At 42.1% G+C, this 26,517-nt stretch overlaps 1 protein-coding gene across 1 annotated transcript in view; it reads right to left on the reverse strand.

The window, feature by feature from the left end:
- PSMD13 (proteasome 26S subunit, non-ATPase 13) overlaps positions 1-26,517 on the reverse strand; it is an 890,326-nt gene that overhangs the window by 347,521 nt on the left and 516,288 nt on the right. Inside the window, exon 8 of the mRNA XM_044082827.1 lies at positions 566-645. Coding sequence (XP_043938762.1) covers positions 566-645 — 80 coding nt within the window. The remainder of the gene's footprint in view (positions 1-565; positions 646-26,517) is intronic.

Raw genomic sequence — 26,517 nt, forward strand, 5'->3', positions numbered from 1 at the left:
TTACAAAATGCAAGAATTTTACACCATGATAGGAAACTCAGAAGAGGAAAGCCTGAGAATCAGTCACTGTAAAGGGACTTCAAAGTCAAATCCAAACATTACTAGAACATCTTCTTGCCTGACCATCCTACAGGGACCTGAAAATACTAACAAGAATTTAATGTAAACTGCAAGAAAATAATATGAATTATTTCTATACATTTAGCATGCAACATGATTAGCAGTCTTCCCCTCTCTGTCATTACATATTCCCTCTTCATTTTCCACAGGTGACATAGTGAGCTACTGTACATACCTTTAGCTGCAGCTTGTGCATATAATATATACATTTTTCTACACTATACCTTGTACATGTATTTGTGCATAAAGCTGTTCAAACACCACATATAGATACATTCCCTACACTGTACATTTTGCATGTATGCATCAAGTCTGTACCACTATATATATATTTGTGGAGGTTTTCTCCCAGTGAAAACAGGAACATTTAGCCCAGTTGGACTATTGCAAACAACAAATGGAAATAAACAAATACATAAACAATACAACAGAAAAGTTAACTTACTAGCTCTCCAAAATTGTATACTCCTTCACCTAAAAGCCCAGCTAGTCCAAGAGTGAATGCTCGTTCCTGCTGTTCAGGCACTAGTGAAAAAAGGAATGCAGTCAAAATAAAGGATCATAAAAGTGTCACAATGTTAGAAATAACTAACGGTGCCATTTTCCAAAGCAGAAAAAAAAAACACCACTTAGCTCTGCAGTGTAAAGCTGGCTAATTAAAATTAAATCAAAGGTGGACTACAATTAATTTGCGTCTTCCATGCATTGTTATAGCATGCTAGACTGGTACTCCTCAATAGATTTTATCAAGAGCTGCAGTAGTCTCAAGACAGCTCTATGCTAAAATATCTTATTTACAAAGAATGTTAGCTTGTCTCATAATAAAGGAACACAATAATTCAAATCACTAAGAGCATATTTTAAGAAGCTGTAACTTTTTGTGATACTAACAATTACATATACATCCACCAAAAAGGTCAACATTTTTTAGAGCAAAGACAGGCGCACACAAATATTATTTATTTATTTATTTATTTAACATTTGTTGACCAGGCTAGTCTAGCTGGATGCATGTCCATTTTCAGTAGAGGCCCGGGGAGAAAAGCTCCAATGATTATAAAAGTTTAAACATAGTCAGGCAATACAATACAACAATAGAAACATATAGAAAAGAGCTAGTGAATACACAGAAATAAAATAAGGTTAGAGCACAATTCAACAAATATAATGAACAGAATATGTTAACATTTTTTTTTTTTTTTTTTTTTTATATATACACATAATGATTCACAATGGCCATCTTGCAGCTAGCATCTCTACTAAATCCTGCAGAAACCCTTCTGCATGAAGAGCTTTCACTACTCCTAGCAATCTCCATGCACATGCATGTTCAACTCTTCCAAGCTTGGATGTTATACCTGCCGAGCAGTCATGTAAGAATGCAAAGCATATCTTCTAGAAAAGTACTAGTAAATGTTTTACAGCTTATGTTTTTTTTTTATTTGCACACAAAAATACAGTACAGCAAGTGTTCTGTAAGGGAATACCTGGTTGTGAAATAACAGTAAGATTTGCATATTACAGAAAGGTTATGCACGCAGATGAGAATTTGAAAAATAAACAGTTCAGTGGTGCAGAGGCAGAGATTCTGCACTCTTGACGTCTTGATTTCAGGTATCAAACTGCACTCGGGGAAGGAAAGGATGCACCACTACTTAACCAAACAAGTACACAACTTGTTACCCTTTGATACCTGAGATAGTCAACTCTTAGTATACAAAAAGACAGAATGTAAACCTTCGATGGAAGTCAACACTACCAACAATTCTCCAACATGCACATCCAAATGAAAGGATGAGTTTAGCCTGATGGTGCAAAAGAAGACCAGCATTATTTACTGTGTTTCTGTACTTCTTTGCGTAATAAAGCTTGTGTTTTTCATTGTATTGACTGCTAGTTCAAGCACTCCTGCATTTAATTCAAGTATTTACTGGTGGTTTCTGTCCAGTTTGCTGTGTTCCTGTACTCTGGGCTGCTTGACTAGTAATTTTATTGTTAGAAAACCATGCTTATAGACTCATGCATGCTGAAGCCCTAAAAAAATTAATTTACCCAAACCACAAAGGCCTCCTAGATGCAGCTTCAACAATAGGCTCTCAGCAACCTCACTAACATTCTACCAAAGCAACATCCACCATGACACATACAGCTTTAGTGCATGGTGTCTTCGCTTGCAAGCGCACATTCTGATCAAAGGTGATTTCATAGCGAGAGAGACAGATGTGCCACTCACCAAGCTGAGCAAGAAAGCTGCCTATCAGGGGACAGGATCCAGCAAATCATTAACACCCTCAGGTTACTGAACAACAAATGTCACTACCGGTACAACTCTTGTCATTCTCCATGTGCGTGAAAATAACTTGAGACATAGCTCTCTATTATCCACTCCATCCTCCATCTACCATCTTTCTGCCCTAGCCTTCCATCAATTATAACTAAATATTCCCCAACCAGGACACTACGTAGCTCAGACCAAGACTTCCTATAGATCTATAAACCCAAAACAGGGTGTTTAACTATAACCCTGCTACAACTTGGAACCAACTACCCCTAGAAATTAGGTCTCTTGACAAAACAAAACATTTCAAACTAGCAACTCGGGAATACCTAATAAATAAATGGTCCTGCCATTGTAATCATCCTCCATGAAACTACCTAACCCTAGCTTGCCTCTTATCCCTCCTTTCTCTTCCACTGTCTGTCTTAATATCCATCTACCTCTGTGTCTCATTGCTTAACCTCTACATTACCTTACTACTCCATCTGTACTTATACTGTATATAACTACTTAGAAATAATGAACACTGTTTTCCCTACATGACATTGTACCTAAGTTTTTGTTGTAAAAATTCTGACATTGTACTCTACTGCTTTTCTGTATGATTTACTGTAAATGCTTTTTGCAGTTTGATCTCTAACATTGTACCTAACTCTTTCCTGTAAAATTTTATTGTAAAATGTTACTTCTCTAACTAAATGTTTAGCTGCTATTGTAATTTTCTTGCTGACTGTATGTAAAATGTTAATACTGATTGTGGAGCTGTTCTCCTCAGGTCTTCACTAAAAACGAGCTAACGCTCAGCTGGACTAACCCAGTTAACAAATGTAAAATAAATATGATGGAGCTCTCAGTGCGTCCCAGGCCTTCATGAGCATAGCACTAAGCAGCATTATACCTTCAAGGATGATGCCACAGTATGAATTGAAGATAACTGATATTAACAACTGGCTTAGCTTTGGGTGTTATTCAAACAGTTGAGGTATTAGCTGCTGTGCTACTTGGTTAGTTCCTAGTAAAGACTGGCAACCTGGGTTCAACTAATGTACCTACAGCCAGAGAGCCTACAAGGAGGGAAAAAGGCAATGTACTATTTAACTAAACACGTGGGAAGACAATGGTTGGCAGACCATGCTGCTTCAGCAGGGATGGGTCTGCATCTGTTCCTTTTAGGCTGTCAAATACTGTCTAAAACTTTGTCCATCCCCATCATACCTTTTGCCAAACTGATAAACCTTTCCACATAGCACAACCAACCCAAGACAAACTGAAGGTATTACTGTTCAAATACCAGGAATCTAAACAAAAACATATGCGCCCTGCAAACTACCCTCACCCTAGAGAAAGTATATGTCTGTGTAAATACAGTGACATGGTTTAAAGCTGCAGAGAGCACCCCTGGTAGTGGAAAACTAGAAAGCCTTTGACACATTTAGACCTGCATCTGCAAACAGAGACAAAAGGTAGACGTGTCTCAATATTCATCAGAACAGTCACATCTCAGGACTGGTTAATCAGTATGACTCACTTGGGCTACTCCATGTTAAACTTATCACAAGTGAAGTCCAATACCACATCGCTGTAAGCTACTGATCCCCCTTTATGACCCAGAAAACTCACATTGCATACCTAAATTTGCTGGAGTTGCTCTGTACTGAACTCAACACTACAGCACTATGCAGCTTCAACTACTCCACTATAAAATGGAAAAAAAAATTCCAGTGTGTAGGCCCAGAGATTCCTGGACTGTCAACAGGAATGCCCTTGACCAGCTATTCTATACACCCACTAGGGGCACTGACATCCTTATCCTTAGCCTAAAAAACACTGGGAAAAGTATATACCCACCCATTTGTAATGTCCTCTCACTTGTCAGATTATAAAACACCTTGAAATCAAAATAAATCCTGTCACCCCATCTATCCCTGATAAATTCAGAAACTATTCCAAAGCAAACATCCTATTACTGAACAATATGCTGGCAAGATTTCAATCCCCCCCCCCCCCCAAAACATTAACTCCAATGCCTACGCAGAACTGTTCACAAAAACACTGCACTTGACGCAGCTGTATCCATCAGAAATAAGCAGAAGACTAATTACAAAATAGATGCACACAGTATTTCCAGATGCAGCTCTCTGCACCAAGCACCATTTCCCCTTAAGAACACAAAGGTAGCACACTCCTACCCTGAGGTCTGGGTTTCCCTATCTGTCAACAGGCCCCAGTTAAGACCCCACACTGATCACAGCTGTAGAGTTGAGTCCTCAGCCAAGTGTTCAAACCACGTTCTCTACCACCCCCTCTGTGAAAACAGTGCTCTGTGTCCCTGCTCCAAGTAGCCGGCGCGCACACACACACACACACACACACACCAGGGAAAGGCTGGCAAAGATTTACTAGCTATGCCCCCTCTGCCCAGACTATAAGGTAGGTACTGTCACCAGAACACTCCAGCTACATTAAGGCGCTTACAAGGGTACCCAATTATACTGAGCAAAATTAATACTAATACAAATGGTAGTGACTGAGTGATGCAACAAGGCTATCAGGAGCAGTACAAGTACTCCCAAAGGTTAAAATATTCTCGAAAAGACCAGCCAAAATGAAAAGTTAAAATATATTCAATAATAAATATTAAAAGAACATGAAAATACCAAATATCTATTTACAATAAATGCCAGAATTTCATTCACAGGAAATATTAAAAAGAACACCAATAGAAAAATTCATACAGATAAAAATAATACTTAACTAATCTCACTATATTTTCCTGGCTGATCTGAAGAATTACTGCCCCCTAGTTCACTTACTAGAGCAAGGCAAGATGATGTAGACGAGAGGTCCTGGTCAGGTTTCAAAAACAGACTGCCCCGAGACTTCGGTCTCATTTGGTTTTAAAACACCACTTCAGTGCTGGCTTACAGAATGACACCACACACATCTGATCACCTGACATCTGGTTCCCACACTACCCCCTTTACTAGAAAGCAGACCAGAATCTGGCACATATGTGTTACCATACACAGAGCTTTGCTAATAGGTGTTATAGCAGCTGGAAGCTATAAAAACATTTCAAAAACTTCCACCCTTCCAGGGTAACATTTAGTTCACCCCTAACAACAATACAGTAGGATTCCTAGTCCTGGTTTGCACAGACATTTTTGTCTCTGGTTGCCATCAGAACTGTAAGATTCAATCTTTATGGCCTAAACCAATTTAATTTCAGACTATTTTTCAGAGTTAGCTGGACTGAGGTTAACCTCTTCTTTTCCAGTAACCTTTGTTACCATATATTCATTTCAACAGTTACAATACACTGACATAGTGCAGTAGGACCCACTATTGGTACATTTTTAACACAAGCAGCCTTATAAACACATTTTCAACAGAAGCACCTGTGCAAACCAGTTTGATAAACAAATGACATACAATTCTTTACAAAACTCCAGCTAGCTATGATGGCATATGTTACACATACTCTGCCCTGCCTCTCTTGGTATAGCTGACAATACCTTACATCATCACATCAAGTCGTATAACAAGCACAAGAAAAATATGGCCAAACTAAGTGCAATTCTCAGCAAGGGAAGAAACCCCTCAAAACTAAATAAGTAACTCTGGCACCTTATCAAATCCAACAAAACCAAATTTGAGGTTAAGACAGCCTTGTTGCACAGGACACCCACAAGGTCTTCTTTGGCTATGATAGCAACAACAGTGTGCTGAAATAACTGTAAATGAAACCATCTTCATGGAGATGGAGGATATGGCAAACTGACATTTAGCCCCAGTTTCATCCCACTGTCTTCTACCAACACCTTCAAAGAGATACCCTCAATCATAACTCCCCTAGCTAGTACCAGCCAACAGATCCTCAATGCACTATCCATGGCAAAAAATAGTGTCCATGGGCCCTGATATTATTACAGGTTGCCTCTTTTTTCTAATTTCTCCAAGTCTTTTGGGTTTCTAATACCATGACAGGAATGGACTCCACTGCTAAGTCAAAGTATGATTAAAGTTCATGAAATTAGTATTGCTTCAGTCTTTAATGCTAGCCAGAAGTGCTCATCGCAGCACCCACAGTGTGCCCAGTAATGACTCATTCTACAATTCGTATGGTGTTGCGTGTATTGGTAACATATTTAAGTATGATTGTAAATTATTTAAGACCCATTGTTCTTACTACTACTGGAACTGTCTGGGTATCTTTCTTCCACATTGCAGTGGCATCTGCATGCAAATCCTAGTACTTTATGATTTTGTGGCTCACTGTAGTCCATGGGTGCAGCAATTTCAATGATCACTGCTACTTTTGTCTTCTTTTCACGGACTACTATATCTTGTTTTCTCACATCTATTTTTCTGAACTGTTAGTAATGGATAATCCCATGTGATATAAACCTCATCGTTTTTCTAAGATGCTTTGCGGCTCATGTTTCCAGTGTTTTTCAGCTACTTCAATATTATAATGTTTGTACAATCCCCAATGCGACAGTCTTGCCACATTACTATGCCTTTCAGTAACAGTCCTTCTGCTATTAGTATTTCACAACCAGCAACAAGATGTGTGACTGTTTCCAATTCTGTTTAACAAAATCTACATTTCTCTTTCTCCCACATGTTCAATGGGGCTTTGTAAAGCAACTTATAAATACTCCACTATCTTAACTCGCCAATATTTATTTTTCATCTTTCGGTTTAAGTTCACCTGTCCTTAACCATTACTGTGTTCGATCCTGAACAACATGAGGTTGTTCCAAGAGTTTTCTAAGCTTGCAACAAAATTTATGCATTTTCCACATTTCTAGCTTTCTTATCTAATCCTTCGCCTTATATTCTTGCTCTTATTTTTTTTGCAACATTCAGTTGCCGTCCGATTTTTTTTTTACTTCTGGTTTGATTTCTGTTCCCACTTGTCGCCAATATGCTTCTCCTAAACTAAGCAGGGAAGTCATCTTAGACGATCTCTTCATGGTTCAAAATGTTTACTATGTTTGGGTCTTGTAAGGTCAGCAGATATGTATGCGGTCCCACAATTGCAGATCTATACATGTAATCAATTTTGAAGAGGTCCATACCTTCTTCAGCATGGGGAATACAGAATCTTGGTATACACTGATTTTTATAAATCATTTGATGAGCATGAAGTATCCCTTCTTGTTTAACTGTCCAGCCTATCAAACACCTTTTGGGGCCAGTCAATCAGTCCAAAACTGAAAGTTAAGAGAGGAAAAGCAAATGGAATTATAGCTGGGACTTTGTAGATGTCAATGCTGTTTTCAATATTGATTTAAGTCTTCTAAAATATTCCGGAGTTTTATTTGCATTTGTTCATGTTTTGCTGCTGAGCATTCATCAATTTCCAAATATTTATACTTGCTCAAGTTCTTTTACATCACATTCCTGTCCCAAACTGATATTAGTTTGGTGCTGCAGCTTTCCTGCTTTAAAGGTTACTTATGTACATTTGCCAAGAGTAAATGACATTCTTATAACGTTTAAAAAATTTTGACCACTTGCAGTAACGCCTTCAGTTCCTCATCTGATGAACTATACAGTTTTACATAATCTACAAAAAGAATGGGAACCAAATTGTAGCCATGACCTAACCTGTTAAGTAAGCAATTTAATGGGTTAAGGGCAAGACCAACTATCAGTGGTGACAGTCACACTGGATTACCCCCCTTTGAATTTTTATCCCTGGAATAATAATTTGTCCTTTATCATGGCTCAACTGCAAAGTGGTTTGCTACTGTTTCATGGCTGCTTTATTGTAATCAAATAATGTCGAGTGCATCTTATGCATTTTTAAAGTACTCTCATCCATGAATATGGGACACTGTCAAATGCTTTTTTTTATAGTGTATTCATGCCATACTTAGATTTTGCCCCTTTTTACAGTTCTTCAATTATGACTAACAAATGATCCTTTGTTACATATGACTTTCTTTTATTACCCTTTTGTTCTACTGCCATAACTGAGTTTTCTTCTAAATGACTATAAACTATGTCGGCATCAATTGTAGTATATAGGATACACATCGTAAGAAGGCAAGTTATTGGTCCATACTTTTTTGGATAGCTTGCAGGTTTGCACTTAAATATGTTAACCAGGCTGGTGTCTGGTCAGGGTGCACATATAAACAGTTCTTACTCATGGTTAAATCTTCATGTAAAGATGTCAATACTTTTAGCCACGAGTTGGGTATTGCATCTGGGCCTAGGGTTTTCCAGTTAGGAACTTTTCTTAACTTTGTCTCAGTCTCTCTGGCCATTACTTTATCTCATTTTATATCATGGAGATTTGAACTTCTTATTCTTTCCTTTACTTCTATACATTTAGCATCTTTGTTATGTTCCACATGATTTTCATAGATATTTCTCCAAAATATATGCATTTCTTCTTTTTTGCTGGTGTTTCAATTCCTTTTGTCATGTTTTCTGATTCTCTATAAAACTTTTTGGGTCACCTTACATTGCTTATTTTGAACTTTTCCTTTACATTTATCTGCATATCTTCAAAGATTTTCTACCTGTGCTATTTTTAGTTTGCTACTTGCAACAGTGCACGATAGATCCTGATCTGTTCTGATACTGCACATTGCTTTTATCAAGTGCATATTTGAATATTTTTGTTGGTCTGTTCCTTCTTCTATACTCTAAGTGACACTTAATATCAACTGCTTTAAAGCTTTCTCTATTCGATACCTTCATGATGGCATTTGATTTCTCCCCTTCCTTTCACTTACTACCCTGTGTTTTTGTGGTAAGACCATCAGTTATTAATTTAGTTGCACAGTAATGTATCCTATTTACTTCTGTTATACCGCATGACTCTCTATGGACAGTCCTAATTACTGTGCTCATTTATTTTATCAAACTTCTACCTTTTGGGGTTTTATTGACCTTCTGCAGTCTACTTATTTCCTTGATCTTAATGTGTCTATCCATTTCTATTAAATCAAAGAACTCTTCTCTTAGAACGTTTTCTTCTAAACTAAGGGCACATTCTTAGTTCTCCACTTCCTGTGGGCATTCTATACAAAGTTCCGGAGCATCTTCCTGTGCCACATTCTCTTCAGTTTCATCCTGCGTCATCCTTTGTTCTTTCATATGGGAGGACATTGGTCTATCACTATACAACATTGACTGTCAGAGTTGCCACAGTTTCCTGTTCATTCTCTTGCTGTGCAACTCAAACTGAACGTTTGTACCAGTTTCCTATGAAAGGCTCCAAAGTATTTTCATATGGCAAATGATCAGATGTTTCCCACTCCACTGGTTTTTCCTTAATTTGGGGATCCACTGCTCTATCTTGCTGTGATGTTATTGGAGTTAGATTTTCTACACTAAATCCTTCACCTCAGGTAATTCATAACTTCAGTTTCTATTTCTTGAACATCTCCATTACTAATCCTTTTTTCCACTTTTCTTATTTTTTTTGTATTGTAAAATTTCCCATGTCCAGATGCCTTTGCTTGTATTTCTCTTCAAATATATCTTTGGTGCTGCTTTTTTTATACCGATTAGTTTTGTTTTCTCCTTTGCATAAATACTGCACCATACCAGATCTCTCTCTCTTTTTCCCATATCCATATTTCTTTATACCTTTCAAGTCTGTAGTTTTTGTTCTTTACATTTACGCACATCCTCAGTCCGTTCTTTTTCCAAAAGGCTCAAGGTTTCTTGGCCTACATAATGTTTTTTAATTAATCTGCTGCACTAATAAACACAAATTTGTCAAAGTACTTTTCTTATATTTAATTTTTCTCGATCATTTTCTTCAGCTGTCTGGAAATTCTGGGCTTTATTGCATAATAGTAATGATACACAATTTCTTTCTTATTCTCAAAAGCCCACTCTGTCGTCTTTATGGCTCTTTTTTGGCCTATCAGTTTTCGTGGACTGCTACTTCCTTCAGCAACAGGGGGGCCTGGCCTAGCCCCACTGTAGTAATATTTCTGTGTCTTGAGGATTCTACATGGTCATTTTTTTCTAGTCCTGGCACCAATGCCCCTGCCAGGATTGGGCACTTTTCTATCCTGGGTCTTGTGCACCAAGCTTTTTTTTTTTTTTTAATCTACTTCTGTCCATGATATATGCTACACAAAATACATTCTATAGATCAGTGTCGCCTTGGTAAGACTTTGTGAAAAAACAGGGTTCATCTCATGAAGGTAAGATTTTGTGAAAAAACAGGGTTCACCTCATGAAGGTAGTCACCAACACTTGAGGATGAATTCAGTTCCAGTAATCCTACTCTCCTTTACTTGCTGACTTACCTCTCCATTCTTATCCCCTCCTGAATAGCATGAAACATGACCTATCAGGCCTTCTAAAAACACTGCTCAACCTTAGTCTCCATACTGGCTTTGTGCCTAGCTAATGGCAGAATGCAACGGTTATCCTTCTGCACAAGGGTGGGCTGTCTGCTGACTCCCAGAGTAATAACACATCTGTAAGTATGACAAGTTTCATATGCAAGGCCATGGAAAGAATTCATGGATATTATAAAGACACAGGAACTCCTCAGACCCTGGATAAATCACAGTGTTTTTGTAAAGAGCAGATCATGCCTACTCCCCATGATGAACTTCTTTGAGTAGGTCACCAAACGTGTGGATGAGGGAGAAAAAAAAGTACATACTGCCTATTATGACCCGGAAAAGACATTCAGTGCTATTCTTCATTTGGGCATTGTTGACCAACTCACAAAACTAGGAGTAAACCTGTATGTCCCCTGTTGGACAGCCATCTGGCTCACTAAGAGGACTCGGGAAGTCAAGATAGGGGACTCTACCTCCACAAAATGGCCAGTCACCAGTGGCGTCCCCCAGGACTCTGTGCTGAGGTAGCTCCTTATAGCATCTACGTTTTAGAGGTTAATGCTAATGCCTCTGGTTTAGCAAGTTTGCAGATGCCTGCAAGCTCAGCATAATTATAGAATCTCCCAGAGTGACAAATATCCTCCAAGAGCGTGTGTTGCAAACCAGTAACCACTGCAACAGTCATTGCCTACAACAGAATGCCAAAAATGCATAACAGTATCGTTTAGAAAGCCAGTCAACCTAGGAATTAAACACACAGCCAACACACTCAAAGACTAAATCCAGGGAGTCATGGATTTGGGAACATATGTGGACAGTGACTTGCTCCTTGAACATAAAGTGTCCATCTTTGTAAGGAAATCATTCTACATAGCACAACTCCTTAGCTATTGTATGGCATTCTAGGTCTAAAGATGTCATTATCCTGCTGCACTCAAACCTTATCAGGACAAAGATGGAGTACAATCTTCACTCTGCTATATACCTTACCAGGCATACACAACAACTTGACATACCCACAGAGGTTTCTTACAAAAAGATTACAATATGGAATACGCAGACTGCCTCAAAGCCTTATCTTTATACTTAGTCTCTTACAGGCTACTGACAGGTGAGACATGCCTAGCTTAAAAAAGCCACCATCAGATCTCGTTCCGCGGGAATTGCTGCACATCTGCAAGTCTAACTGCATCAGAAATACCCGATCCAAGGACCTAAACCTCATTTGCGACAAACAAAATATATCGAAGGGACGTGCATGCATCTCAGAGACAACCCCTACTCAAGAAAGTACAGTTGTGTAAACTTACCATAAATGTAGATGTTAGAGTGTATTCACTGTTGCAGTCCTTACTAATGGGTTATTCGGCCCCCGGTAGCCCAGAATTTGCCCGAGTACCAAAGGTAAAGGGATATGACATCGGCTGACGTCAGATGTATGGGACGTCAGTATCCTTGATACAAAAGGAAGCAGCCGACATCACTTCCTCAGTCTTTCTTGCCACAAATTTCGGGAGGCCCCAAAAATACAAGGCTTAGATAAATATAAATAATCCTTGGTAAAATAAACCAAATAAAGCCTGAACCTTAGGAAAGGAGAGCAAAAGAATACCAAAACAGGGGGAAGGAGGGAGGGAAACCAGGACTGCAACAATGAATATACTTGAACATTTACATTTATGGTAAGTGTACACAACTGTACTATGTTCGTGTTTCACTGTTGCAGTCCTTACTAATGGGTTGATTACCAAAGCTCAGAGAAGGAGGAGGAACCAACCCAATCAAGAATTGGAGAGAACGCCCTGCAGAAAAGCAGTGGCAACCCCCACCCTGGATCTAGAAAACAAAGTCAAATTATAATGCTTTGTAAAAGTGTGTACAGAAGACCTTGTGGCAGCCTCCAAAATGTCCTTAATAGGGACACCCCTTAAAAAGGCTGAAGAAGTAGAGGCTGCTCTAGTGGAGTGAGTCCTCACTCACTGAGGAGGAACCTTGCCATGAAAGGAATAACAGAAATTAATACAGTGTGCAATCCATTTAGAAATGGTTTGCTTAGAAATTGCTTTGTTGTGAGCTCCAGGAGCAAAGATTTCCAAAGATTCTTAGTCCTATCCAGGTAGAAAATGAGCAGTCTGTGTACATCAAGAGAATGCAGGAGCAGATTTCCGAAGATCCTTAGTCCTATCCAGGTAGAACTTGAGCAGTCTGTGTACATCAAGAGAATGCAGGATCCTTTCCCCTCTATTTTGAGGATTAGGAAAGAAGGTAGGAAGATGAATGGACTGGTTAAGAATAAAGCTAGAAACCACCTTCGGCATAAAAGAAGGATTGGTCCTTAGGGAGACACGATCTGCATGGAAGATGAGAAAAGGCTCCACAGCCATCAACACCTGCAGTTCTGAAACTCTCCTTGGTGAAGATATAACCAAGAGAAATGCAGTTTTCCGAGAGAGAAACTTTAAATTTGCAGTGGCAGCTGGCACAAAAGGAGGAAGAGTGAGCTTCTCCAACACAAACTTAAGGTCCCAGGCTGGAGTAGGAGCCCTTCTGGGAGGTTTAAAGTTGCTAGCACCTCTGAGAAAAAATTTCATCAGGGGATAAGAGAAAATGGGCTGCTCAAAAGAACAGTAAGCAGAAATAGCTGAAGCATGGATCTTGATAGAAGAAAAGGAAAGTCCACTTTGAAGCAATTCAGCCAAATATTCCAAGATCACAAGAAGAGTAGGCTGAGAAGATGACCCACCCCCCTTTTTTGCATCGAATGAGAGAATCTTTCCCATTTGCCAGCGTAGGACTTCCTAGTGCTAGGCCTCCTGGCCTCACGAAATACATCAATCACCTGCTGGGAAACTGGAGAAGAAGTAAATGGAGTCATACAATGAGCCATGCTGCCAAATGAAGAGTCTGAAGAGAAGGATGTAGAAATTTTCCCCCTTCCTGAACCAAAAGATCTGGTTTCAGATGAAGATGCCACGGAGGAAATTGGGAGAGACTGCAAAGCAGAGGGTACCAATGCTGCCTGGGCCAGTCTGGAGCTATAAGAATGGTACTTGGTCTTTCGTCCCTGATCTTCAACAATACTCTGGGAAGAGGAAGAGGAGGGAAGGCATAAACTGAAAGTAGCGTCCAAGGGAAAGACAGAGCATCCACTTTCCAGGCTTTGCTGTGATGCTGTCTGGTGCAAAAATGTCGAAGAAGGTGGTTGTCTGGGGAGGAGAAAAGATTCACCTGCGGACTGCCCCAACGCTGAATGATGCTGTAAAAGACTGTTCTGTTCAGCTGCCACTCGTGAAGATCCAGGGTTTGTCTGCTCAACTGTTCTGCCAAAACACTGAGTCTCCCTGGAAGAAACTGAGCTAAAAGATGTAGGCCCAGTGATGCTGCTTTGGACCATAGAATCACGCTCTGCCTGCACAGGGGGTAAGAATGAGTCCCTCCCTGTTTATGTACCACATGACTGCGGTGTTGTCTGATCTTACCAGCAGAGTTCCACGAGAGAGAAGATGCATGAAAGCCAGTAAGGTCTGGTGAACTGCAATCAATTCTTTCAGGTTTATGTGCAAGTGCATCTGCTGGCGTTCCAACGTCCCTGTATGCACCTGCCATCCAGGTGAGCTCCCCAGGCATAGTTCAACGAATCTGCGGTCAGGACTTGACTTACAGGAGGTGGACGGAAAGGCATGCCCTTGTTTTGCTAACAGACTGTCAACCACCAGAGAAACTCTCTGCAGACAAAGAAGCAGAGGAATTATTACATCCAGGTCCTGAGTGTGTTGACACCAAAGATTCTTTGAGGTACCACTGCAATTTCCTCATATGCAGTCTTGCATATGGAATCATGAGAATACAAGAGGCCATGAATCCCAGAGCTTGCAGGTATTTCCTTGCAAGGAGCTGGGACAGGCCTGCCAAGCCCTTGAAGTAAGCTTAAAGAGTTGTCTGCTTCTCCTGGGTGAGATGCATCATCTAGGCGGCTGTGTTCAGACTCGCTCCTAGGAATGTTCTCTCTCTGGTTAGTACCATTTTCGACCTTTGCTCGTTGAGAGTGTAACCCAGAGAAGAGTCTTTACAAATTCCAAATCCTTTAACAGCTGCTCCTGAGACTTTGCTTGAATCAGACAGTCGTCCAAGTAAGGATAAATCTGGTTTTCTTCTGCCTGCAAAAGGCAATGACTGGAGCCAGGCACTTTGTAAAAACTCTGGGAGCAGTAGATAGGTTCATAGGTAGGTACTAGGCTATCTGCCCGAGGGCATTTATAAGCCTAGCCAGAGTGTCAGCTTTCGACACCCTATTGATTAACTGAGCCTCTGTCAAGAAGAGCCAATGAAGTGATCCCAGGGGTGTATTTTCTGTTACCCATCCACTCGTCAAGGTTTCTCTTGAAGAGTGTTACTGAGGGGCTCTGCCTAATGTAGTTAGGAATTTTGTTCCAAAGCATGGGGAGTCTCTGACAGGAATCTATCCCTCCAGCATGTTCTATTTATTGTTGTGACGAGGTTTAGCTCACTAGAGCGAGTGGCTCGCAGTGACTTGGATTTCTTTAGGTGGAGCATGTCCATCCATTCTGAGTTGGACATGGCTTTGTAAGTCAGGCAGAGATCACCTCTGAGTAAGCGATATGCCACTGAGTACAGCCAGAGTTTTTCCAGTTGGGCTGCATAAGACATATGTTTGAGGCCAGAAATCCTCTTGGTGAGGTACTTTCATGGTCTTTCCAGCTGTTGGAAGTGTCTTGTGAGGTACATCCCAAATGAGGCACTGTACACTATGATGGGTCTGATGAGTGACAAGTAGAGGGGCACTATAACCTCAATTTCTAGATGCGAACCCTTTAGTAATTAGATGGGCTACATAGAAGGATTTCCCAACTACTTTGGCAATATGATTGTCAAAGGAGAGATTACTATCTACCTGGGTCCCCAGATTTCTTATTACCTCTTTTGTATTAAGAGGGCTGCCACCTATGTGGTAAATTCATGGTGTTTTTCCCAAATGGGATGACTATGCATTTTTTGGCATTTAGCTTGAGACCATGACTTTGACACCAGGTGTCCTCAAGTAAGGCCCTTTTGGAGAATGTCTGTGTCAGCCGGAGAGTCAATTATGGCTCCCAGTTGGCAGTCATCGGCAAACTTGGTTAGCCATAGTCCTCCTGTGTTTGCCTGTACTTCTGAGAAGCATATGCCGAACAGTAGGGGTCCCTGGACCGAGCCTTGTGGGACACCACTTGTGACTGGTTTAGAGTCGGACCTGGAGCCCGCTATTCTTACCATGCGAATACGGTCTGTAAGCGATTTGGCAACCCATCTCGTGACGTAGGAGTTTATGTTCAGGCTGGTGAGGTTTTCTATAATTCCCGAGTGGGGAATGGTGTCAAACGCCTTGGCGAGGTCAAGGTAGGCTGTGTGAACCACCTTCCCCTCATCTAGGGCTTTGGTGACTGTCTCAAAGTAGTCAACCAGGTTTAGTAGGCATGATCTGCCCTTAACAAAACCGAACTGGGTCAGGTCAGGTGTTTGGAGCTTCCCAATGTCTTTGTTAATGAGTTCCATGATGATGCACTCCATAGCCTTGCAGACCAGGCTAGTCAGGTTTATGGGGCGATAGTTACCAGGGTCAGTTGTGGACCCTCCTTTGTGGAGCGGAATAACTGTTGCTGTGCGCCATTCTATGGGCACGTAGCCTGTGGAGAGACTGAAGTTGGACAGTGTGTTTAGGTGGGGGGTTAGTTCGTTCTGTAGTTTGTGCAAGACGCAGCCTGGGACACCATCTGGCCCTATTGACGCTGTGCTTTTGGCTTTTGAAAGGGCTGTTTTCACTTGTGCATCTGATTTCAAGGACACTACACTTTTCTGGTATTGTTGTGGGCCTTTCTGAGGGCGAGAGGAGGGTGAAGTTTGCACTGAATCTGCCAGGATGGTGGCAATATCAGTAGGCTCAGTATATTTTATGCTATTTTGCACTATCTCAGGGCATATCTGCGAGTAGCCACTTAAGATTCTTGACATAGCTAAAGAAGGCTTTGTTGTTATCTTTCGAATCCTTGGCTACTTTTCTTTCGAAGTAAGCCTCGGATGATTTTATGAGACACCTTAGTTTCTTACGGATACTGATCAGGGATGTCTTTCCTTCTTGGAATTTGCTTTTTTTCTGAACTAGTTTCCTTCTCCTACTGTCTAGCCTGTTTATGGCAGGGGTCCTCCAGACTGGTTTTCTTCTCTTATTGGAGTGAGTCTTGGTTTTGCTAGGGATGGCACGATCCATGCATACCTGTAGGTGCTCAGAGTGCATTTGTAAAGGTTCCTGCATCTTGGACACGGTTATCCTTTAGCATGGGGGCTGTGAAACTTACCATCTCTGTCTTAAGTAAGGTGAAGTTTGCTATAGAAAAGTTTTTTACTGTGCTTTCCTTGGTTGGGGATAGTGGTGTGGTGTGGACATCCAGAGTGATTAGTTTCTGGTCTGATCTAACCAGTGACGGGTTGACCTCCGGTGCGCAACACCTGTCGCCCATGTTGGTGATGACCAGGTCCAATATGTTTTCACCTCTGGTAGGGGAGTTTACCAGCTGATCCAGGGCATTTGAGTTAATAAATTCCAGGAAGCGCTGAACCTGAGAGTTTGTACTTGAGTAGTTTTCCCAGTTAACGGTAGGGTAATTGAAATCACCCAATATCAGGGTGTTTGGTAGGACCTTCATGTTTTCCAGTGTCTACAGAAAGGCAGAGTGGTGGTCCTGGGTCATACAGGGTGATCTGTAGCAGGCCACAATTTGCACTGCAGATTTGTCCGATGTTAGTTGCACATGGATGATCTCAAAGGTATCCTGCTCCACCACTAACATGGAGGTGTAGGTATCCTTGATGAATATGGATACAACCCCTCCTTTTGTGTTTTGGTTTATGTTCTGTGGCCAAAATGTGTGGTATGAGTTGTAGTCCGGTAGTGCTGGGGTGCTCTCTGGAGCCTTGAACCAGGTTTCAGTTACTGAACAGATGTCGACGTTCTCCATACGGAGGAGTGCTTCGAGCGCATGCATTCTGAGGTTTAAACTCCTGGCGTTGAGTAGCATAATCCTCACTTTTTTATTTGTGCTGTTTACGGAGGTGGGTTTGACTTTTGAGAATTGCAGAAAAAAGGCACTATGGGGACAGCAAGAGCCTTGGCCAGTATTCGAAAGCCTAGGGGTGACAGGTGCAAGCTGTCTCTTGCGAAGCAACGAGGCCTGTCGAGCATGTCGTCCCATGCTAACAGACACTGGATCCCCTTTGAATGACACAAGAAGCTTAACCAATTGTTGAAATTGATAATTTGTTTTCTTTATATTGCGGTATCATTCTTGGTGAGGGCAGGATGCTACTCAGGGTCAGGGTCATACCTGCCTGGTCTACATGATCAGAGAGCTCTTCCATGTCTCTTTTCATGTAGTCCAGGGAGGTACGTATCAGGTCATTCACACCAACATGAACAATGACAGTCATATTTGTACTTGTTCTGCAGTGACCTGAGTGCTTGTGTTATGTGGTGGATTCCGGCTCCCAACAGACAGCTAACAGTAACCCTCTCCTTGTCCAGCCTAGTGAGTGGGACATCAGAGAAGCCAAAGGGCAGCGCAGAGAATTGATAATGTTGCTTGTCTACTCTGAAGTGAAGGAACCGCCTGCAACTTTCCCTGATAGGGAAGTGCAGATAAGCTTCTTTGACATCTACAGTTACCAGCCAGGTGTTCTTGTCCAACATTGGTAGCAACTGATGAAGAATGAGCATTCTGAACTTTGCAGTCACCAGGAAAGAGTTCAGAATGGATAGATCTAGGATAGCCCTCCAGGTGCCTTCTTCTTTTGGCATGAAGAAAAGTCTGGAATAGAAGCCTTGGCCTACCTGCTGAGCAGGAACTGATTCTATTGCCCCCAGATGCAACAGGGACAAAACTTATTTTTCTACTTCTGCCCTTGGATTTGAAGGAATGTCCGGGAATCCTTTGTGCATGGGAAAGGTGTGGAAAGAAAATTTGCGTCCCTGGGATACAGTTCTGAGTACCCATTTGTCGTCTGTGATGGTGGCCCAAACCTTTGCAAAAATGGCCAACCTTCCCCCCCAAAGGAGTCTCCGGGCAAGCAGGAACACGTAGAAGTTGGATACAGTCACAGGGAATGCTTGGATTGTGATGTGGGCTTAGAACATCCCGACTTAGACATGGAAGCATGCTATTGTTTATCCTCTGAGGGGTAGCCCCCTGACCCCTAGCAGATTTTTAACCTCTGATCCTAGAACGGTTCTGTCTGCTATCAGGAAACATCCAACTCTTAGAAGGGTAGTTCCTGCTAAAATGAGGAGGTTGAACTTGCAGAAAGTCTTTAACTGTTTGCATGGACTTGGCTTTATCCTTCATCTTCTTGCGCACCCCCTCCGCTTTACTACCAAGAATAGTGGCTGCGTAAAGGTACATCTAAAAGCTTTGCCTTGATAGGCTCTGGAAGGGGCTGGTCCCTGAGCCAAGCATGCCTCCTGATAACAGATCCAGTAGCTGCAGCCCTGCAGGAAGCTTCAAGAGCATCAAAACCACAGTGTAAAGAATGCTTGTTGACAAGACTGGCAGAATTCAGCAAATCCTAAATAGCTTTATTCTCCACCAAGAGGGGCACACTTGAAATGTTTGACAATAGCCTCCAAAGTATGCTGCTGATACTTGAGCATATGAAAGAGACAAATGATAGATCTAACGGCAAGAGTGGCAGACATTCAAACCTTCTTTCCCCACCTGTCTAGATTCCTAGCTTCTTTATCAGAAGGAACAGGATTACTGGAAACAGTAGCCTTGAGCCCTGAGCCCTGAGAAAATAACTTCTTGGTCAGCCAGAGGATTATGGTAAAGAAACAAATGAAAATCAGGAACTCTATAGTACCCGTCAGGTTTCCTGGGAGCAGGAGGAACAGAGCTGGGGTGCAAAGAATTTCCAGAAAAACATCATCCACCACCTCCAACACAGAAGGAATAGCCAGAGGCTTCTGTTGAGGCAAATCCAAGAATTTTCTGATCCGTTTCTTAGATTGAGAGTATTCTTGACCCTCCCATTTAAAACGTTCCCTAAGAGTATTCAAAGTATCACCAAAAGAAAAATCTTCCGGAGGAGAAGCAGTAGGAATTGATTCCTCTGCATCAGAATCCTCAAAAATAGAAAAAAAACTGAGAAGCCACCTCTTCATCAGCAGAAATGCTACAAGTCTCAGTGCCTGAAAAGGATAAAGCTTCTGGAGAGAGACCCCTGCCTCTTTTGGAAGGAGGAGGCTGAGAGCCCCTAATAAGAGTCAAAAGATCATTAGCCATTTTAACCATCTGAGATTGAGGGGAACAAGGAGCAACAACTGGAGCCTGTTTCTTCACAGGCTTGCGACTAGAGAATTTACCCGACAGTCGGAAGGACTCATGATGCTTGGCCACCGAGGAGGTTGTCAGTATGTGTTTGCTGTCGGAATGAAGAACAGAGGCCTCGGAAACTGGAGCCTGCTTTGTCACAGGCTGAAGGTCTGAAGACAAAATGGAAGCCGGAGGCATGGAGAACTCTGAAATGTTCTCAACAGAGGCCTGAGCCGGTAAATCCACGGACTTCAGGGACTGCAAAGGCACCTCACTGACAACCGCTGAACTGATGGCCAACTTAACATAGTCAGAAGATTTGATTCTCTGAAGTCGATCTTGGTCCTTACGTGTCTTAGGAATATCAGAGGCCTGAAGATCAGCGGAAGCCACAGCAACAAACTTGGGCCAAACTCCAAAGTGTTTAGCTAAGAGCTTAATCTGACGACGAATAGTACACAGATTAAAGGAAACACAGAGATCACAATTTGGAATGTCATGGTCAAGGCCTAAACAAATAATGCAATAATAACGAAAATCTCTATGGGGAATCTGCTTTCCACAGGTAAGACAATTAACATTTTCTGACATTCGTTAGGCAAGAAAAAGAGGATTCCCATCGGGATACTTGGTTGTTAGTTGACTTCAACTTTTCGTAGTCAGAAATCAAAAGGCCGACCGGCACGCGTGCAAAAAAGCTTCTGCTTCGGGCTCCGTGGCAAAGACTGAAGTGACGTCGGCTGCCTCCTTTTTTATCAAGGATACTGACGCCTTAATACAACTGACGGCAGCAGACGTCCTATCCCTTTACCTTTGGTACTCGGGCCAATAGAAAGCTACCTGGGGCCGGATAACCCATTAGTAAGGACTGCAACAGTAAAATATGATAAAAATCAGGCTTCCCATCCATCTGAAACAGAGCTCGTCCATCACCCTATTCAAATGTAACCTGTGCCACTGGATGGGATGCCTGTTCTTGAGTAGGGGTAATCTAGGAGATGCAAATCTACTCTGCCAACATGTTCTGCATCGCAGAGACTACCTCTTCTTAAGAACAAGCTTCCCATCTACCTGAAACAGAGTTTGTTTGTCACCCTATTCAAATCTAACCTCGACCAATAGATGGGTAATAGGAAATTTAACTCTGATTGGGACCTACGCCACTACTACACACAGGCAGCTTGTAAATGTTCTGCAATCTAAACATAACTATATGCCCCAGGGTAATTTATCTGGTCATTTACAAATGGGAAAATAAGGCTTGATTTAAAAAGGCCTCCTGGCGTTGTCAGCCTAGTAATCACCTAGTTAATCACCTATGAAGAGGTGGCAATACTGATGATCCTGTTTCAGTCAGTAGCCCAGAAGGCCATCTCCAGAAGAAGGTGCAGGACTTGAATGGCCAGTGGCCAAACCTTTTCCTCTATGAGGCGGGTTAAAAATCCATCTACAAGCCCACAAGTGTTGCAGGTTTTCTGCAAGAAGCCTACTCCTGCATTGGGCAGGGTAGGTAAGACAAGAGACACCTCTAAAGGAACTTGTGTAAACAAACATGCTTCCTGCAGGAAGGAACATATAAAGCATTAACCAAAACGGAGGACCAGCTACCCTCCAGGAGTTTGGGTGGGGAGGCATGAGTTCAACATTAAGGAATGAGACAGGTGCAAAAAACACTTGTGGAATTCTGCTGTGAAAGCTTATAAACCAAATGTACTATTAAAAAAAAAAAAAAACGACCAACATATCTAAGTACAGTTGTGATACCCCACCACTGGACCAGTAATCAAGGAGCCTCAACCCTCACCACTGGCAACAGCGGGGGACATACACTGGGAGGAGGACAAGGCATACACACAATTTTTACAAATGCAGCTCTCTGCATCAAGTGCAATTTTTCTTAACAGCACACAGAGACCAGTCAGTCTGGGGTTGGTTTCTCCTCCTGTCTTCAGATCCCCAGTAAGACTCCCCACTGGCACAGCTATAGAATTGAGATATCAGCTGAGTGACCAAGCCAAGACCTCCAGCACCCTCTGTCCAGTGTGTGTCCTTGTCCAAATAGCACACACACACACACACACACACACACACACACACACACACACACACACACACACACACACACTTGGGAAAGGCTGGCACAGGTTTTCTAGCTATGCCCCCTTCTGCCCAGACAATAAAGTAGCTTCCACGGCTAAGAAGGGTTAGTCTCTGTGGAATACTGCCCACCTCAGGTCACTCCAAGGCAAGTACAAATATGACTCAGTCATTGTCCATGCTGGTGTGAATGACCTGAGACGTACCTCCCTGGACTACATGAAAAGAGACAGAGGAGCTCTCTGAGCATGTAGCCCAGGCCGGTATGACCCTGACCTTGAGTAGCATCTTACCCTCACCAAGAATGATGCCACAGTATGAAGACAAGATTATCAATTTCAACAATTGGCTTAAGTATTGGTGTCATTCAAAGGGGATCCAATGTCTGTCAGCCTGGGATGACATGCTCGACAAGCCACGATGCTTCGCTAGGGACGGCTTGCACCTGTCACCCCTGGGCTTTCGGATATTGGCAAAGGCTCTTGCTACCCCATAGTGGCTTTTTTAGGCAAGGCTCAAAAGACAAACCCACCTCCAAAGGTATCACAAGGGATAAGAAACTAAGAGTAATGCTACTCAACGCCAAGTCTAAACCTCACGATGCACGCACTTAAAACTCTCCTTGGCATGGAGAACATAGATATCTGTGCAGTAACAGAAACCTGGTTCAAGGCTCTCGAGAGCATCCCAGCACTACCAGGTTATACCTCATACCATGCTTTTCGGCCCCAAAACTTGGACCGAACCACAAAAGGATGGGGAGTATCAATATTCGTCAAAGATACCCACACCTCCAGGTTGGTGGCACAGCACGAAGCATCAGAGACTATCCATGTGCAACTAACAGTGGGTAAAACTGCCTTCCAGTTTATAGCCTGCTACAGACCACCCTCCCAAACCCAGGAACCCCACTCAGCCTTCCTGAGAACAATGGAAAAAATGAAGGTCTCTCCAAACACTATTATATTGGGCGACTTCAACTACCCAAACAGACTGGGAGCATTACTCTAGCTCCAACACCCTAGCCCAAAGGTTCCTAGAATTTATAAACTCAAATGCTATGGAACAACTTGTTACCACTCCCACAAGAGGGGAAAACATACTGGACCTGATCATCACCAACATGGGGACTCTATGCTCCAGACCAGAAGTGTATCCCTCACTGGTAAGATCAGACCATAAACTAATCTCACTGGATATTCACATCCCGACCCCACCCCATGCCCAGAAAACCACAGTGAAAAACTTCTCTAAAGCAAATTTCACACTCCTCAAAACCAAGGTAGAATCCTTCAAAGACCCCGGGCCTGTGGATAATACGGCCCAGACAGCAAAATCCTTTATAAACGCATTCTATGAACACCTTCAGGAATGCATGGATCATGCAATCCCAAATAAAACCAAGACCCAATCCTCCAAAGGCAGATGTCCTCTCTGGTGGACCCCAGCCATAAACAAACTATACAATAGAAGGAGGAAACTACTACATGATAGAGCAAAATCCCAAAAAGGGAAGGCATCTCTGATCAGTATTAGCAAAAAACTACAGGCACTCAAAATCGTCTAAGGCCAGCTTCGAGGATAATCACAAGGCTTTCTTTAGTTATGTTAGGAACCTGGGTGGGAATTCCCAGATATGCTCAGAATTAGTCCAAAATGACAAAAAATATACCAAAACCACAGACATTGCCAACATCCTAGCTGACAGGTTCAGCGCAAACTCCCCCCCTCCCCACCAAAAGGGCTAATATCTATCCCAGCAGAGTGCTGCCCCCTGACATCTCAGATGCTCAGGTAAGAGCTGCCCTCTCCAGAGCAAGAAACACAGCATCAATGTGACCAGACAGTGTCCCGGGCTGCGTCCTACATGAACTCCAAGAAGAGCTAAACCCAAACCTAAAACTACTGTTCAATCTCAGCCTTACTACAGGATATGTACCCAAAGAGTGGCGTACAGCAACAGTGGTCCCTCTCCACAAAGGTGGTGCCTCAACGGATCCTGGAAACTATTGCCCCATAAGTCTCACTAGCTTGGTCTGCAAAGCTATGGAAAGGATCATCATGGACCTTATAAATAAAGATATTGGGGACCTGCAGACACTGGATCCTACCCAGTTTGGCTTTGTTAAGGGCAGATCCTGCCTCTTGAACCTGGTCGATTTCTTTGAAACAGTCACCAAGGCCATTGACAAGGGGAAGGTGGTCCACACAGCCTACCTGGACTTCGCAAAAGCCTTTGATACAATACCCCACTCGGGCATTATAGATAAGCTCACCAGCTTAAATATAAACCCCTGTGTCACTAGATGGGTTGCAAACTGGCTCAAGGACATAACCCACATGGTTAGAATAACTGGAGCCATGTCAGACTCCAAACCAGTTACAAGTGGCGTCCCACAAGGCTCAGCCCTGGGATCTTTCGTTCGGTATATATTTCGCGGAGGTACAGGCCAACATGGAAGGACTGTGGCTGACCAAGTACGCAGATGACTGCAAACTGGGCGCCATAATAGACTCTACAGCCAACACAAGCATCCTCCAAAAGGGCCTCATAGAAACAAACAGCTGGTGCCAGAGCCATGGCCTCAAGCTAAACGCCAAAAAGTGTATAGTCATCCCCTTTGGCAAAAACAAAGGGTCCACAAATTACCACATAGGTGGTAATCCATTAAGTACAGAAGAAGTAATTAGGGACCTGGGGACCCAAGTTGATAGCAATCTCTCACTTGACAACCATGTGGCCAAAGTGGTTAGAAAAACATTTTATATAGCCCACCTAATCATGAAAGGATTCACATCTAGATCAGGGGAGGTCATCGTGCCTCTTTACTCATCCCTCATCAGGCCCATAACTGAGTACAATGCCCCTTTTGGGATGTACCTTACCAGACACCTGCAGCAACTGGAAAGACCCCAAAAGTACCTCACCAAGAGGATCAAGGGGCTCAAACAGATGCCGTATGCTGCCCGGTTAAAGAAACTCCAGCTCTACTCAGTGGCATACCGCCTGCTCAGAGGCGATCTGTGCCTGACATATAAAGCCATGTCCAACCCGGAATTAATGGACATGCTGCACCTCAGAAAATCCAAATCCCATCGAGCTATGCGCCGAGGGACTTGAACCTCAGCACTGAAATAAATAGGACATGCTGGAGGGACAGATTCATAACCCAGAGCCTCCCTTCACTCTGGAATAAAATCCCAGTCCAGGTTAGGCAGAGTCCCTCATTGACTCTCTTCAAGAGGAATCTTGATGAGTGGATGGGAGATCGTAAGTTTACCCCGGGTATCACTTCTGTGTCACTGTTAGACAGAGGCACAGTATACTAACCTTGAAAAAGGGCATAGCAAAATTAATTTAATATGGGTGGCGAAAGCCATACACACTCTGGCTAGGCTTATAAATGACCTAGGGCAGATAGCCTAGTATGAACCTATGAACCCATGAACCAGTCATTCCTTATCAGCTACTTCAAGACCCTTAACAAAGGTGTCCAATCTTACTGTGTAATGTTACTATTAATACAAACTGTAGTTTGACCAAGAGCAAGGCTACTAGGAGTAGCCCGCAGTGTCACCAAATAAATATACAAGTACTCTCAACTCAAATATGTCCAACCTTTTCTGTGTTATACCCCTTCTCATCTACCCCTTCACTACTGTCCAATTACTATCATATTGCTCTCTTCCTTTATCTCTTCCCTCTAATAATGCTGTTTACACTTTAAGCTATCTACTATTTCTCTTTCTCATTAATTCTGTATACACTGTATGACAAAACTGCTTTTATTTTTTGTATAATCTAGGTTATTACATTCTATTTTGCACCCTTTGGAACATGGATTTCCATGGCTTAAGTCCTACTTTTAATTAATTTAAATATGAACGGTGTACATTTTTGTTTTGATATACCTATGTAAATTATTTCAATATTGTATTGTTAACTTACTATTATTTGGATTTTTTCTCCCAGTGCCTCTGCTGAACATGGGCTTTTTAGCCAAGTCAGACATCTCCGGTAAACAAATGTTAAATAAATAAAATAAATAAATCTCTAGACAGATCAACCACAATGAAATGTTTAAATATATTTCATAATAAATAATAAAAGAACAAGACAACACTAAATATATATTGACAGTGACATCAGAGTTCAAAATTACAGGAAACATTTAAAACACTGCAGGACAATCTCAAATAAATGAAGAAAAGTATCTAAACTAAACTTTGCTATATTCCTGACTATATTTAAGAGAGTATTCCCGAGAAAATTACTTACAGGGAAAGGCAGATGTGATGAATGGATCTTCTCTAGTTGTTATCAGGTCAA

Source organism: Protopterus annectens, chromosome 9.part0 (genome assembly GCF_019279795.1).
Source record: "Protopterus annectens isolate FY-2018-M chromosome 9.part0, PAN1.0, whole genome shotgun sequence".
NCBI classification, from domain to species: Eukaryota; Metazoa; Chordata; order Ceratodontiformes; family Protopteridae; genus Protopterus; species Protopterus annectens.